This window comes from Phragmites australis, chromosome 7 (genome assembly GCF_958298935.1).
Source record: "Phragmites australis chromosome 7, lpPhrAust1.1, whole genome shotgun sequence".
NCBI classification, from domain to species: domain Eukaryota; kingdom Viridiplantae; phylum Streptophyta; class Magnoliopsida; order Poales; family Poaceae; genus Phragmites; species Phragmites australis.
Window position 1 is genome coordinate 36194661 of NC_084927.1, and position 13245 is coordinate 36207905.

The 13245-nt window shown below is 41.7% G+C and overlaps 1 protein-coding gene across 1 annotated transcript; it reads right to left on the minus strand.

The window, feature by feature from the left end:
- Positions 1–1194: 1194 nt before the first annotated feature.
- LOC133925113 (probable inactive receptor kinase At5g67200) lies at positions 1195–5069 on the minus strand. The gene is made up of 2 exons (XM_062370960.1): positions 3417–5069; positions 1195–2175 (listed from the first exon to the last, which is right to left on the minus strand). Exons 1-2 carry the CDS (start codon positions 4936–4938, stop codon positions 1616–1618), a joined length of 2082 nt encoding a protein of 693 aa, XP_062226944.1. The 5' UTR covers positions 4939–5069; the 3' UTR covers positions 1195–1615.
- Between the last annotated feature and the right edge of the window lie 8176 nt (positions 5070–13245).

Genomic DNA, 13245 nt, shown 5'->3' on the forward strand with positions numbered 1-13245 from the left:
ATACGATGTTAGTCAAGATGTGTAATTTTTAAAATAACCGTGTATTTTGTAAATATTAGAAAATAAAAATAAAAAATGCCACAACATAGCATGTTATGGGCTTCAGATGGCCCAGTGTAAGTGTATGGGTCGGAGTGCTACTGACTGTCTTGATCAGTAAGGTACAACCCAACTGCCCAACATAATTTCGCTAAAAAAAATTGCCCAACATAATTGTGTCCATTTCGTTATTAAGATTAAAAAAAAACATAAATGTCTTATGTCTCCACCCCATCAGCGCTCCAGACATGGAGAGTAAAGACTATTGTCATGTAACGATGTGCAAGGAGCAAACACACTTCGTGTCAGTAGTGGATGCAGAACAGTCAGGTAGAGAGGCTCAAGCGATAGGGGCTCGAGTTCCCCTGTTTGGTGTGGTGATGGTGCCATAGAGACGTGAGGGTACAATTTCACTTATCAAGGTTTGAATTCTAGAGTCACTATTTACACATGTAAGTATTTTTAACAATATTATCTGTTGGTGTGTGGTAGGAGCATGTTCATAGGTGTGTGTGAGTGCATACATATGCTCACCTTGTATTAAAAGCCTGAGAGAGAGAAAGGCAACGAGGCATAGGCTGCTACTAAAAATGTCCAAAGCAAGTTTGAAAGAAGGGGAATAGGAAGGTTGTCTGTTCATTTAATAAGACTGACTTATTTTTATCTCAGGGTAAATTCAGTTGTCAAAAAAGCACAGCTTAAATTCTGGAAATTCACAAACTTGTTAATTTGAGCTGCACGTCTGAAGTCTGATCTAGCCTGTGAAATCATGCAACGCAGCCTGGGTCCACTTTTCAGCCTCTCTTACACGTATGTTGCATGTGGTGCTGGAACTTCGGCTGGTGCAAGCAATAACCTGTGTCTCTAATAGTATTTTAGAGGAAATTTCTAGTATTTTAGAATGACTTTCTAAGTCCGTAGTTCATAGATAATTGTAAATTGTAGTTGTGTGAGATTTAACGTTTTCTAATGCATTGGTCATATTTTTAACTTAACAAAAAGAGCAACCGCTAAACAACAAAACCAAAACACGGGATTTGAATACCTTCGACATAACTGCAAGACAACATATATGGTACTGGAGCCCATTGTTCTTACCACTTGATAAAACATGGTGCGTTTGGGGCACTTAACACATTGGGTAAGTTGATTAGATTCAGAGTTGAACAAAACGGTCCATTCACCATCCCATTCTTCAATCTAAACATTGCACAATGATATCATACTACTTGATAGTAATAGAATTTGGAGCCAGATATTTAACTCAACACACTGCTTTGGTCACTTGACTACTATAGCATAACAGACTGGAGCTAAAATTGCTAATGGTAGCAATTGACCAGAATATGCTGGCACTACAGAAATCCTAAAATATGTTACACCATCCGTAGCTCAAAACGATACTAATCAGAGAGACCGTGATCCTATTGCCATTCTCCTACACTATAGTTGATCTTCACTTCGAATTATCCCAGTCTACGCGGATTCATCCAGCAAGAACCTGTAGCCAAGCTCCTACACTAGCATTGATTGGTCACTTCGAATTATCCAACTTCACATGGGCCCATCCAGGCAACTAGGAATTGCTGGTAAGATCACTGTCATTGTCGCCAGTTGTATCTGCTTCCTTCACTTCTTGAATCATCTTAAGGACTTGCCAGGCGGTAGGCCGACTTTCTGGTGAGGACCAAACGCAAGCAGCGGCTATGTCGACAATCATTGAGATGCGGTCGCTGTCCACTCCTTCATCCTCTCTCGCCGACTGGATGTAGGTTTGAAGATTAGTTGCGACCAAGACTGAGTGCTGAAGTGGTGGCTTTCCGCCAAGAAGCTCAAGGAGGAGGACACCAAAAGCATATATGTCTGATTTTGGAGTTAGCATTCTGTTGGACTTCATGTTTTCTGGTGCTCTATAAGCAGCATCGTCTTTAACTTCTGATGATTCCAGGAGGAATGACAAGCAATTGTCAGTAAGGCAAGCCTCAAAGTCCGAACCAAGCAGAACATTAGACGACTTGATGTTTCCGTGGACAAGTCGAGACGCTTGATGAATGTAAGCAAGACCCTGTGTCACATCTTCTGCTATCTTCAGGCATGAAGTCCAGTGAAGTGGTTTAGCCTGCGATGACCTTGAACCTGCAGTTCATCAGTGTTAATGGGTTAAGCACAATAGATAAAATATCTCCTCGTACTAATTATGGTCCAAATATCCTATGAATGCATAAAAATGTATTGATATCTTGATATGTTTTCACCTGTGGAGAATTTTGTTTAGCTTGGCTATAAAACAAGTGTGTTGTTTATTGGAGTGTGAATAGAAAATTGCATTACGATACCATGCTCATAGCCAAATCAACGTAGGAAATGAATAAAACCTTATGTTACCACAATGTTTATCTCATCTACACATTCCGAAGCACTCACCAATACCATCTCACATCTCAACTAGTATGAGAATACCACTGTCACAAAAGAAACTACAAGCTGACCTTGCTAAATGCAGATGCAGTATTAGTGGAGCTACCCGTAATTTTCTGATGCTTCAAAAGAAAAGGAAAATAAGAAGGAGAAATAATGAACCATATAACCAGCGGCCAGTCCAATGTAGAGGTTCAATTGATGTTTTTCATTGTCCACCAAATTCAATTATACCTCTGCTATTTCCTAATAGTGTTACATGATTTATCATCCCAACATCCAGTGAATAAGCAATATCATCCATTATACTAGATAACCACTACAGGTGACCAAGGGCCACTTGTAAGCGTACGCTTCACAAAGAAAAAAGTCCAAACAACCCATAAAGCATCACATATAATATATATAAAGTGTTGGTATAAGATACATGAGGATCCATTTGTTATGGTAGGTTAGGATTAGATTTCATCATATCTCTAAGATTGCTTGATGTTGTGTGTATTGTTATGGTAGGTTAGGATTAGATTTCATCATATCTCTAAGATTGCTTGATGTTGTGTGTATTGCATTGAGCCTCAAGAGCTGAATATATAGAGTACAGATAGCTTAGATATCAAACAACTATAGAGATAGAATGGAATCTAATCCTAACCTACCTTGTGTATCCTATACTCTAACATAAAATTCTACTAGAGGCGTCCACATTCTGCTGCCAGACTTTCACGTGGCCAAGTCTTCTCAATTTCAATTCGTTGCCTGTTGGAATGAAGAATGTCTACTTTGAAAAGGCAATGCTAGCCTCGATCACAAATAATCTACTAGTGTAGGTGATGTAAAAGGCAAATACCAGAATTGCTCCAACCACAAATCAGTTCAGTCTATCAAACAAAACTAACAGCTGATAAAATACTTTACCAAGAGATCTCCATTCAGATCCTAAGCAAAGAACACGGACGTACCATGGATGAGAGAGTAGAGGCTGCCATTGGGCTGGTAGTCGTACACCAGCAGCCTCTCCTCCTTAGCCTGGAAGAATGCTCGTAACGGCACAAGGTTTGGATGCCGCAGGCGCCCAACCGCGTCCATGTTCTGCTCGAACGTCTCTGCTTCCAGCGCCGCCGGGCCAATCTTGGCCGCGTCCAGTCTCTTCACAATCACCACGAGCCGGCCATCAAGCACCGCCTTGTACGTCGTCCCCACGCTCCCCCGACCGAGCACCTCTGCCGAAGCGCGCATCAGCTGCTCGAGGCTGTAACTCGCCGCCTCGCCCGCGCAGAACGTAAGGCACCCACTCCGCCCCAGCCTTCGCGCCTTCTCCTCCGGCACCATAATCGCCGCTGTCTCCTCATCGGGCACGCACTCCACGTAGCCAATGTCAGCATTGTCCCTGCTCACATCTGACGCGGTTGCGCTCTTCTTGAGGCTTGGGTACGCCGCCGAGGTCGGCCGCCTCCGCTTTTTGCTCCTCTTCATCGCAATCATGGCGCAAACAAGCAGCACGGCCAGGAACGCCCCTACGGAAAATGCGACAGCCATCGTGGTCCTCCTCCTCACTTTCTTCGCGCGTGGCGCGGACGAATCCGGCATGCTCAAGCCCTCTTGCTGCGGACCACTACCACTATCACTCGCGGTCGCGGCAGCGCTCTGAACAGGGGGAGCAACCGAACCGTTGTTGCCACCTCCGTGGAAGAAGAGGAGGTGGGACCCGCGGCACTCGCGGCGGAGGACCTCGCCGCAGAGCCCGGGATTGCCAGCGAACGCGGCGGCGCCCATCTGCACCATGACGGGCGTAACCGGCACGGGCCCGGAGAAGTTGTTGAACGACACGTTCAGCACCTTGAGCGACGACTGGTTCCACGCCGGGAGGGAGCCATTGAAGTGGTTGACGTCGAGGCGGAGGAACGTGAGATGCGGGAACGCGGCCTCAATGCCGGGCGGCAGCACGCCGGAGAACCTGTTCCCGGAGAGGTCCATGGATCGGAGCCGTCGCAGCGAGGCGAGCGAGGCCGGGAAGGGCCCCGAGAAGCGGTTGGCCGCGAGGAAGAGCGCCTTGAGGTTTGCGAGCGGGGAAAGATCGGGGACGGGGCCGTGGAGCGCGTTGGACTTGAGGCTGAGCACGCGGAGCTCGGCGAGGCGGGAGAGCGTGGCTGGTGGGAACGTCCCGTTGAGGCCCACCGACTCGAGGACGAGACGGGTGACCTGGCCGACCGCGCTGCAGGAGACCCCTGGGCGGGAGCAGAGGGAGGCGGCCGGGGGGGCTCGCAGGTGGGAGGACGGGTCGGCCTTGGCGAGGAAAGCGGAGAGGAGCACGGCGGGGTTCGGCGGTCTCGAGGCCAGCGCCGCGGACGGGGCCACGGCTTGGACCGGCTGCGGTAGCGTGGGCTGCGAGTGCGATGCGGCGCCGGGAGCAACTCCAGCGGCGGGGGCAGCGGAGGCGGTGGTGACGAGGAGGAGGAGGAGGAGGCGGTGGCGGTGCGGCATTGCGGCGTGGTGTGTTTGGGGGGTTTGGGGTTGGGATTTGGGAGGTGGTGGATTTCAGTGGAGAGGAGTTGGTTGTGCGGTAGGGTGACGAAGGGTGGGAAGGGGTCGAGTTGGGGAGGAAGCGGAGGCGTCAGAGGGTGGTCGCCGCGGCACGTGGGTGGTGGTCCGTGGAGTTTAGCGTGCCTTTTCGCAGGGCGTACGGATTAGGACGCAGCTTGGGTGTGTATGTTACAGAATCTATTTCACTCCGGTTCGGTGGATCTATATAGTATTTATTGTTCTATTTATTGTTCTATCTATAATTATATAGTTTTATCTTAGTGTTTCACCTTAGCTCGATAAATACATGTTTTATATCTCTCGTAAAGATAAATTTACTTGTCAGTATCGTAAAATCATTTTCGTACGAGAAACCAATTACAATCTAAATTTTTACATCCAATTATGAACTTAAGATTCAATCAATCAATTAGAAAGTTGACCTAGTCTATCTAGATATACACAGCTAACTAAATAATTTTCTTTTCAACAAATATAACTCCATTTAACTTATTTTTCTTTAAACTACTTATATAATATAACCCTATAAAATTTTATAAAAAAACAAACACACCCTAAACACAGATCGCTAGCCGTGGTTAACATACAGCGTACCAGATGAAACCTGCGCAGCGCAGGAGTTGCAACGAACCGAAGAGACGTGTTGCGAGAGATGCCTTCCACACTTCGTACTCTTCGTTAGACAAACATTCCAGTCGCTTGGCACTAGTATAAACCCGCTGAAATAGGTTTTGAAAAGGAGCCGTTGCCCGTTGATGCTGGTCTTGCGCGGTAACAGGACGCACCGAAGCGGATGTACTCCCGTACCCTTTTCTTCAAGACCGACGTGCTCCTGCATTGATCCAAAATTTACTGTGCGGGCCAGTGGAACAGAGGGCCCAGGGTGCGTGCAGTAGCGACTGGGGCCCACTGAAAATCAATCAGGCAGGTTTCGGGACCCACGTGGCTAGTACCTTTGCGGTAAAACAATCTGTACACTTTTGTCGGCAGACGGGGCATGCTCTTTCGGTCTTTCCCCTGCGAGCTGCTGGGTTTTTTTTGAGAGACAGAGAGAGGGTGGTGTTTCGTTTCCTCTGCAGTTATAATATTATTTCTGTTCTCTTTTATTTATTATTTAGAATATCCACACGGTATTTAACAAGTATATTTAATTATTATTTTTTATAACTATTTTTTAATAAAAATTGATAAAAAAAACTATGATGTTAAAGTATTTTTTATGATAAATTAATTGTTATTATTTTCATATGTCAAATTCTAATAATTTTATGTATATTAGTAGTTGAAGTTTTTAAAATTTAACTATACATATTCTTGAATGATATCTATTTCGAAACGGAGGTAGTAAATACGGAGGAAGTAGTAACACACATGACACACCAACAACGCAAAGCATAATCACCAGTACAAGCGAGAGCGCGTGCTTAAGGGTGCATTTTTACTGATCCGGTTCAAACCTCAAGCTTACGTCTTCATTAAAAGACCTCAAATGAAGGTCCGGAAAGTGAATCCGGTGCTTAAAAAAAGCATAATCACCAAAGCCCGAGGCTAAGCTGAATCAGAGCCGTTTGGTATCGGCAGCATGTTCTCCCAGAAGGCCCACCCCATGCGCTCTGGACTGGACTGCAGGTTCCCCCAGGCCCAGAAATGGCGTTCCGGCCACCCGGATCCAGGCAACGAGGAGGTGACACGCCAAGATATGCACTAGCCCGAGCTCTGAACCATAAATAATATACATACTAACCAGATGTGACGACCGGTGCTGAGCGTGGCGATGGAGCCTACAGATTCATGGCGCCCACAGATCCATGGTGTCCATACGTCAAGAACGACCCAGCCCATGTCTGCCCATGTCTGGATGGTACGGGCGTGACAGAGATAAAGGCAGGGATCCATGGAAAGAGGCGCTGCTTCACGTGCGCGGGCAGGATTGTTCGTACCGCAATGCGACGATGAGAGCTGCTACGAGGGGGAAAAAATCAAGAAACTGCAACTGTTTTAACATAAGTATTATGAAATTACAACTTTTGAAAATATAACCATTTTGACAATGTATGCTATAAAACTATAACTTCCTCACATAACTATAACTATTTTGCACCAAGTTATATAGTTCTATGATATTATTTTTTACCAGATTTTGTAGTTCTATAAGAAAATTATAGTTTTGTAGTATATATTGTCAAAATAGTTATACTAATGTGATATGTGTCTGAAAAATTGTAGTTTTATGATATTTATGTTAAAACAGTTATAATTTTTTAAAATTTAGTGAAAATGATACACATTGTTAAAATAGTTGTACTTATACTATATGCGTTTGAAAAATTGTAATTTTATAATATTTATGTTAAAATAGTTGTAGTTTTTAAAATTTATTAAAAAATGTGCCAATAGTCAGTGTCTGCACTCCTGGTACGTGAATTTCGAGTTCGTTTGTAGTCATGCGTCCGGGTCCACGGAGTGGAATAGAGTGACGTTTTGGTCCCATCCTGTCAGTTGATGGGTCCTGAATAGAGTGGAATATATCTCTGTCACGCTGTCTAATGATTAGCATTTCAAAACCTGCGATGGATTGATAGCTGCGTGCGTATCGTCCTGCACGTACGTAAATTGAGATCGTTAATACAGTGTCAGACCCGGCAGCAGGGCAAGAGACCTCATACCTTACATGTCAAGGTCATCATGTGTTGGCGTCAAGAACTGTGAGCGAGTATGGAGTCTGAAGCCACGACGACTCTGAACCTCTGACGGCTCATGCAGTCATGCTGCGGATGGTTTTGGCACCTGAGACATTACACTCATAGAAAGTATTTGGTTGGTTAAATTAGTTAAATTATATAAAATTATTTGGAATAGATGGAATGGTCCCCGACGAGATATTATAAATGAGTTATTTGATTACATATATGAGATAGTACAAGAATGTATTAGTTTAGATGTATTGGGTGATTCGAGAACGTATTTAATTATTTACAAGTCATATATTATATTTATATATAACTTAATTATTTTACATAAATAATAATTTTGATATTTATTATTGTCAACAAAATAAGTTGTTTGACTATAGGTATGAGATAGTAGGAGAATATAATATATTAGATGGTACGATAATATGTTTAGTTGCTTAAAAATTATGTGTTATATCTATGTATAATTTAATTATTTTACATAAATAATAATTTTGATATTTATTATTATCAATAAACTATGCTAATTAGTACTAATCATTACTAATTTCAATTAATCATAACTTAAGTTGTCAATAATCATACCCATAATAATAACTAGTTATGATTATAATATCTAATTGTAACTAATGTTTAACTAAACATCCTTAATAACTTGTACAGGCTTGTTTGATCGATTTTACTACACGACTTGTATAACATCTTCTTGAAATATTCTAATAATCTAAATCATCTCATTCTAAATAGAATGATGCGATTTAACGGACCAAACACCTAAGACATACTCAAATACTGCACTAACTCGTATATATATATATATATATATATATATATCGGTTCATTTAGGGTGTGTTCGGTTGTAAAAGAAGGGTTGTATCATATAGCTTGTTTAAGTGAAAATAGGCTGTGGAAGTCATATAACTTTTAAGAAAAATATTTGATTGGCTGTATAAGTGGATGTAATAACGGATACAATAAACTTATGAAGATATTTAGTTATTTATATGAACGAATATATGAACTTATGATATGAGATTGACAACCAGATCATATTGATATTGTACTCATGCAGTTTGCATCCCCTGTCTGGATGCGAGCGAACCAACCACTAGCTCATCCTGAACCAACCAAACACTAGCCGATGCCGCGATTGATTGGTCTCTGAGAACGTACTTCACTTCTTGCCTGGTCATATCCGGGAGCACGATGCCTCGGCCGACGAGATCAATTGCTTTTCTTGGTACCCTGCCTTGAGTTGAGAGAGCCCAGGATCTTGCCGCACTCTGTTCCCTATTTCTCTGTTCTTGCGAAACCAGTTCCTACTTTTGCTGTTGCTCGTGTTCATCGGCTGGTCGGTTTCTGAGCGTTCGTGACCTCACTGAATTTCGCTCCTTTTTTTTTCCTCCGCTCTGTTGAACGCAGAAGTCAGAACTACAGAACATCCTGTCCGTCAGAAACTAAATCTCGAGTCGTTGGAAACAAAACGAAAGCGATGATGCAACTAACTTTCAGCTCCTAAGAATTGAAGATAACTCATTCCCCATTCCCCGTCATCAGTTGCTTAATTGTATGGCAAACATGTGCTTCACATCTCGGCACTGGTGAGTCCTCGCTATTTTTAATGCATGCGACGGAATAGTGCGGCCTGCATCCTGATGTGATTGGGCACCTGCTCGATATGGTCTTCTGTTGCGTGCAGAAGCAGCAGAATTGCAGGTCAAGAAACGACTAGACCGGATGAGTTAGTCAAGCATACAGGGGCCCAGTTAGTGATGCTGGGCCTTTTGGGCTTGCGGTCCAGACTTGGGTTAGGTGTAGCGAAAATTATCTTATTAATTATAATTATGATTTTAGTTATTAATGATAATATAGTTATTAAAATTAATATATTTATTAAGAATATATATTAGTATGTTTTATAGATGCAATACATAAGAAACAATCGTACCCAAAATAAAGTTTGGTTGAATTAAAAAGGTATCAGGAAAATATACTCATCAGATGGTCTGATGCTAGAAGAATTGTACGCACCAGATCTTTGTGTCTAGTGACAACTTTACCTCACTGGATGGTTCGGTGTCAAATAGACAGAAGCAGCGAAGCATTGTTGACAAAGGGGGAATGCAGATAGCTTCACCGGATGATCCGGTGACCACCGGAGTATCACATCGGACTAATTCTTGCAGAAAAGAATCCAAGCATAAAAGAACGAAGATTAACTCAACAGAACATTCAGTGTCTATGCTGTACACACCGAATGCTTCACACCGGAGTATTTCCTGCAGAAACATTTCCAAGAGTTAAACATCAAAGAATACCACACCAGATGTTCCGGTGATAGGTGTTGTGTACACCGAAGGCTTACACCGGAGCAATTTATACAGAGAGACTACATAGGCTCGGATAGCTTAAATGTATTCACCGGATAGTCCGGTGATGGAGATGATGTATACACAAGAGTGTCCTGTATTCAGGATGACTTTGAGTGTGTTCTAATGACTAGTTTCTGAAGATGTACTCACCAAATAATCCGGTGTTAGTACTATTGTTCTTACCGGATCATCCGGTGTTAATAGCTTTTCTGAAACATTGAGTTGACGGCTAGTGCGCGAGTTTGAGGCAATAAGTACCCTTCCACTTAGTCATTTGAATGTGTGGCAGTCCAGAGAAACTCATATACACTTGAGAAGACATCTAAACCATCAAAGTTCTTAAAGTGATTATCCAAAGTGATTAAGCACAAAATTAGATAGTGTTTAGTGCTTATAGGCTCAGAGCGGGTTATAGCTAGGTACTACAATTTGAATAATGGATTAAAGAATTATTCTAGCTTGTACCAAATGGTATGTCGGTGCCTTAAAGTCTTTGTGACTCGCAGGCAACTTGAGTCGGAGTTGCTTAAGTTTGTTGACTCTTTGACTTGGTGTGGAGCAATGGCAAGACACATGTACGGAGACGTAGAGACTCTTGCCTTGGCGGCTCAAACTCTGAAGTGATCATGGCGACAACTGATAGGAAGAGATGCTAGTGGTGATACCTTATCTTGGTGGTTTTGCGGCTCATCCGGTTTGAGACCCTGTCTTGGTGGTTTGGTGTCTCAAGAGCTGTGACCGGGTGCCGATCAGAAGCATATCATTGGCGGAGCTCTAACGTGAACTAAATGTGATATTCATACCATCGATAACATGTGATAAAAATCCCTTATGCCAAGTTTATCTCTTTACCTTATTTACGTTTCTCCATTTACATTCTAACGATTTAACTTGCTAGAGTATGTTACAATCATCTTGAATGATAGAGTAGACACACTAGATAAATGTAGAACATATTTAAATAAAAATTAAGATAGCTTTAGCTTGTGAAGTTTTTTTTTAAGTTGATTAGATTTTTAAGTATCCTATTCTCCCCTCTTAAGACATCACTGGTCTTTCACACTAGGCAACATGGATTCTTTTATTTTTATATTTCTTAAATCAACAAATGGTAGAAAAAAGTATCTATTTTGAAAAATCACGAATCTAGACCTTTGTCAGCTGTTGGAAAGGCGGCAAATAAAAGAATGCTACATTTTATTGTTCTCAAAATTCAAAACACTATCAAAATAGCCATGAAAAATTCTAAAATAAATAATAGTATAGAGGATACTATGATCTAACTTTTTAAAAAAATTCAGACAAAAAATATATAATATGTACAATGAGAAAAAAAAAATTGTACAAAGTATGTTAAACTCTGTACACAAACTCTGTATAATAAAATTTGCCTTTTTGTTTTTTATTGTACAATTGTTCGTTTGATTTGAAATTTTTGGTGAGCTAGATTATATCATACTATACACCATATATATATATATATATATATATATATATATATATATATATATATATATATATAATTTTTTTGGCTATTTTAATAGTGTTTTAAATTTTGAGAGTATTGCTAGTTTTGAATTTTAGGAGTCGGGATGTGTGATTTTTTAATATAGACACATATTTTTACAATATTTTGATTTAAGAAATATAAAAATAAAAAAGCTCAGGCGACATGGCTGCTCGGCTGGTTTTGTTGATGGACTGGTGAACCTGGAAAATAGACCTGTCTTTTCCCTCACCGTCATTTCAAGGTTTGGGAGTATCAATTGGTAGCGAACGGTACGCGATTTCCATATTTAGATCGGGGCAATTTGATACGAAAGAATTCCAAAGCAAATCTAGAGGTCATGTAGTGTAGTTATATATCTGTGATTTTTGGACAGAAGACTTCGTAACATCTCCGGCGAGTTGGATAGAAAGCAGAGTCGTTTCTTATAGCACTATAGCTCGAGAACTGCAGGGATAGTACTGTGCAAAAGGTGCTGTCGCAGACAACCTGAACCGTCTGATCTAAAACATGGACGGTTCAGATCATGTGCCGCCCTCAGCGCGCAGTCTTGTTGCTTGGGGCGGGCACAAGCCGATCTGCGTTCGGCTGGTATCATCGTATTTATTAAAATATATAATATATGGATGTATTTATAAATGTAGTATCTATATTTAATATCTTAAATATCGAAAAATCGATTCTGATATTTCGTCACGTCTTGTTGTATGTCATTTTAGGGTTGAATATAATAGCATAACTTTGTTTCATTAGGGCACGGGCGAATAAATAAAGAAAGGAACTTGATAAGCGAGTGTGCGTCATTTCGTGTCATCTTTCTGCATATAGTGCAATACTTACTAGTGATAGTGGGACTGAATAGAGTACAGTAGCACAACTTTATTTTATCAGGGTACTCTGTTGGGAGGATACAAATTCTGATAAACATGGCTGGTAAGTCATATCCCCTCCAACGCGAGGTACAACCACCTAGACCACGTATAGTGGACAAGAAGCAGGACCCTCTCGTTCTTATATAGTCCCGAAGAGGGTACCGATCCTTCCGTATTGATGACATGTTTGCTTCCCCATAAGCTTGCTCCACCTGTATATGCATCTCGTAAGTCTCTTTGGTCTGTATAAGATGAGGGATATATCAGTAATACAGAGGTTTAACCAATAAAAATTATTATAAGTATCACATCACTTACCACAACATGAAAAAGGCGACACGATCCTTGGGGACGGGTCTGGGGGACCAGCTCTACAAGTCTGCTGAGTAAGGTGGCACGCGTGCATAGATGGTATCACGAAAGATACTCCCAATACATGATGTCGTCATATTTTCCAACAGAAATGATGACATCTATCGCGGCTAACTCCGTCCACCTCTGTAGGTGCTTGGCATTCACGGATGCCTAGTCCCGTATGCATCCACCCCCTGTACACTCCTCCTATACGTAACATAAATAATTATAATTTATTAATATGGATCACTTAAGATATTAATGTTACCTACAATAATATACTTACTCGTGCGCCCGACCGGTGTCTCGTGGGGTAGGTACTGGCACCACCTGTCGGTACCCAAACTGCCTCTGTATACACTCAGAATAATATATTTTCATGTTGTTAATGTACAACAAAAAATATATAGTCATCCATAAGTCTGAGTCACGCTAACAACATGATATGA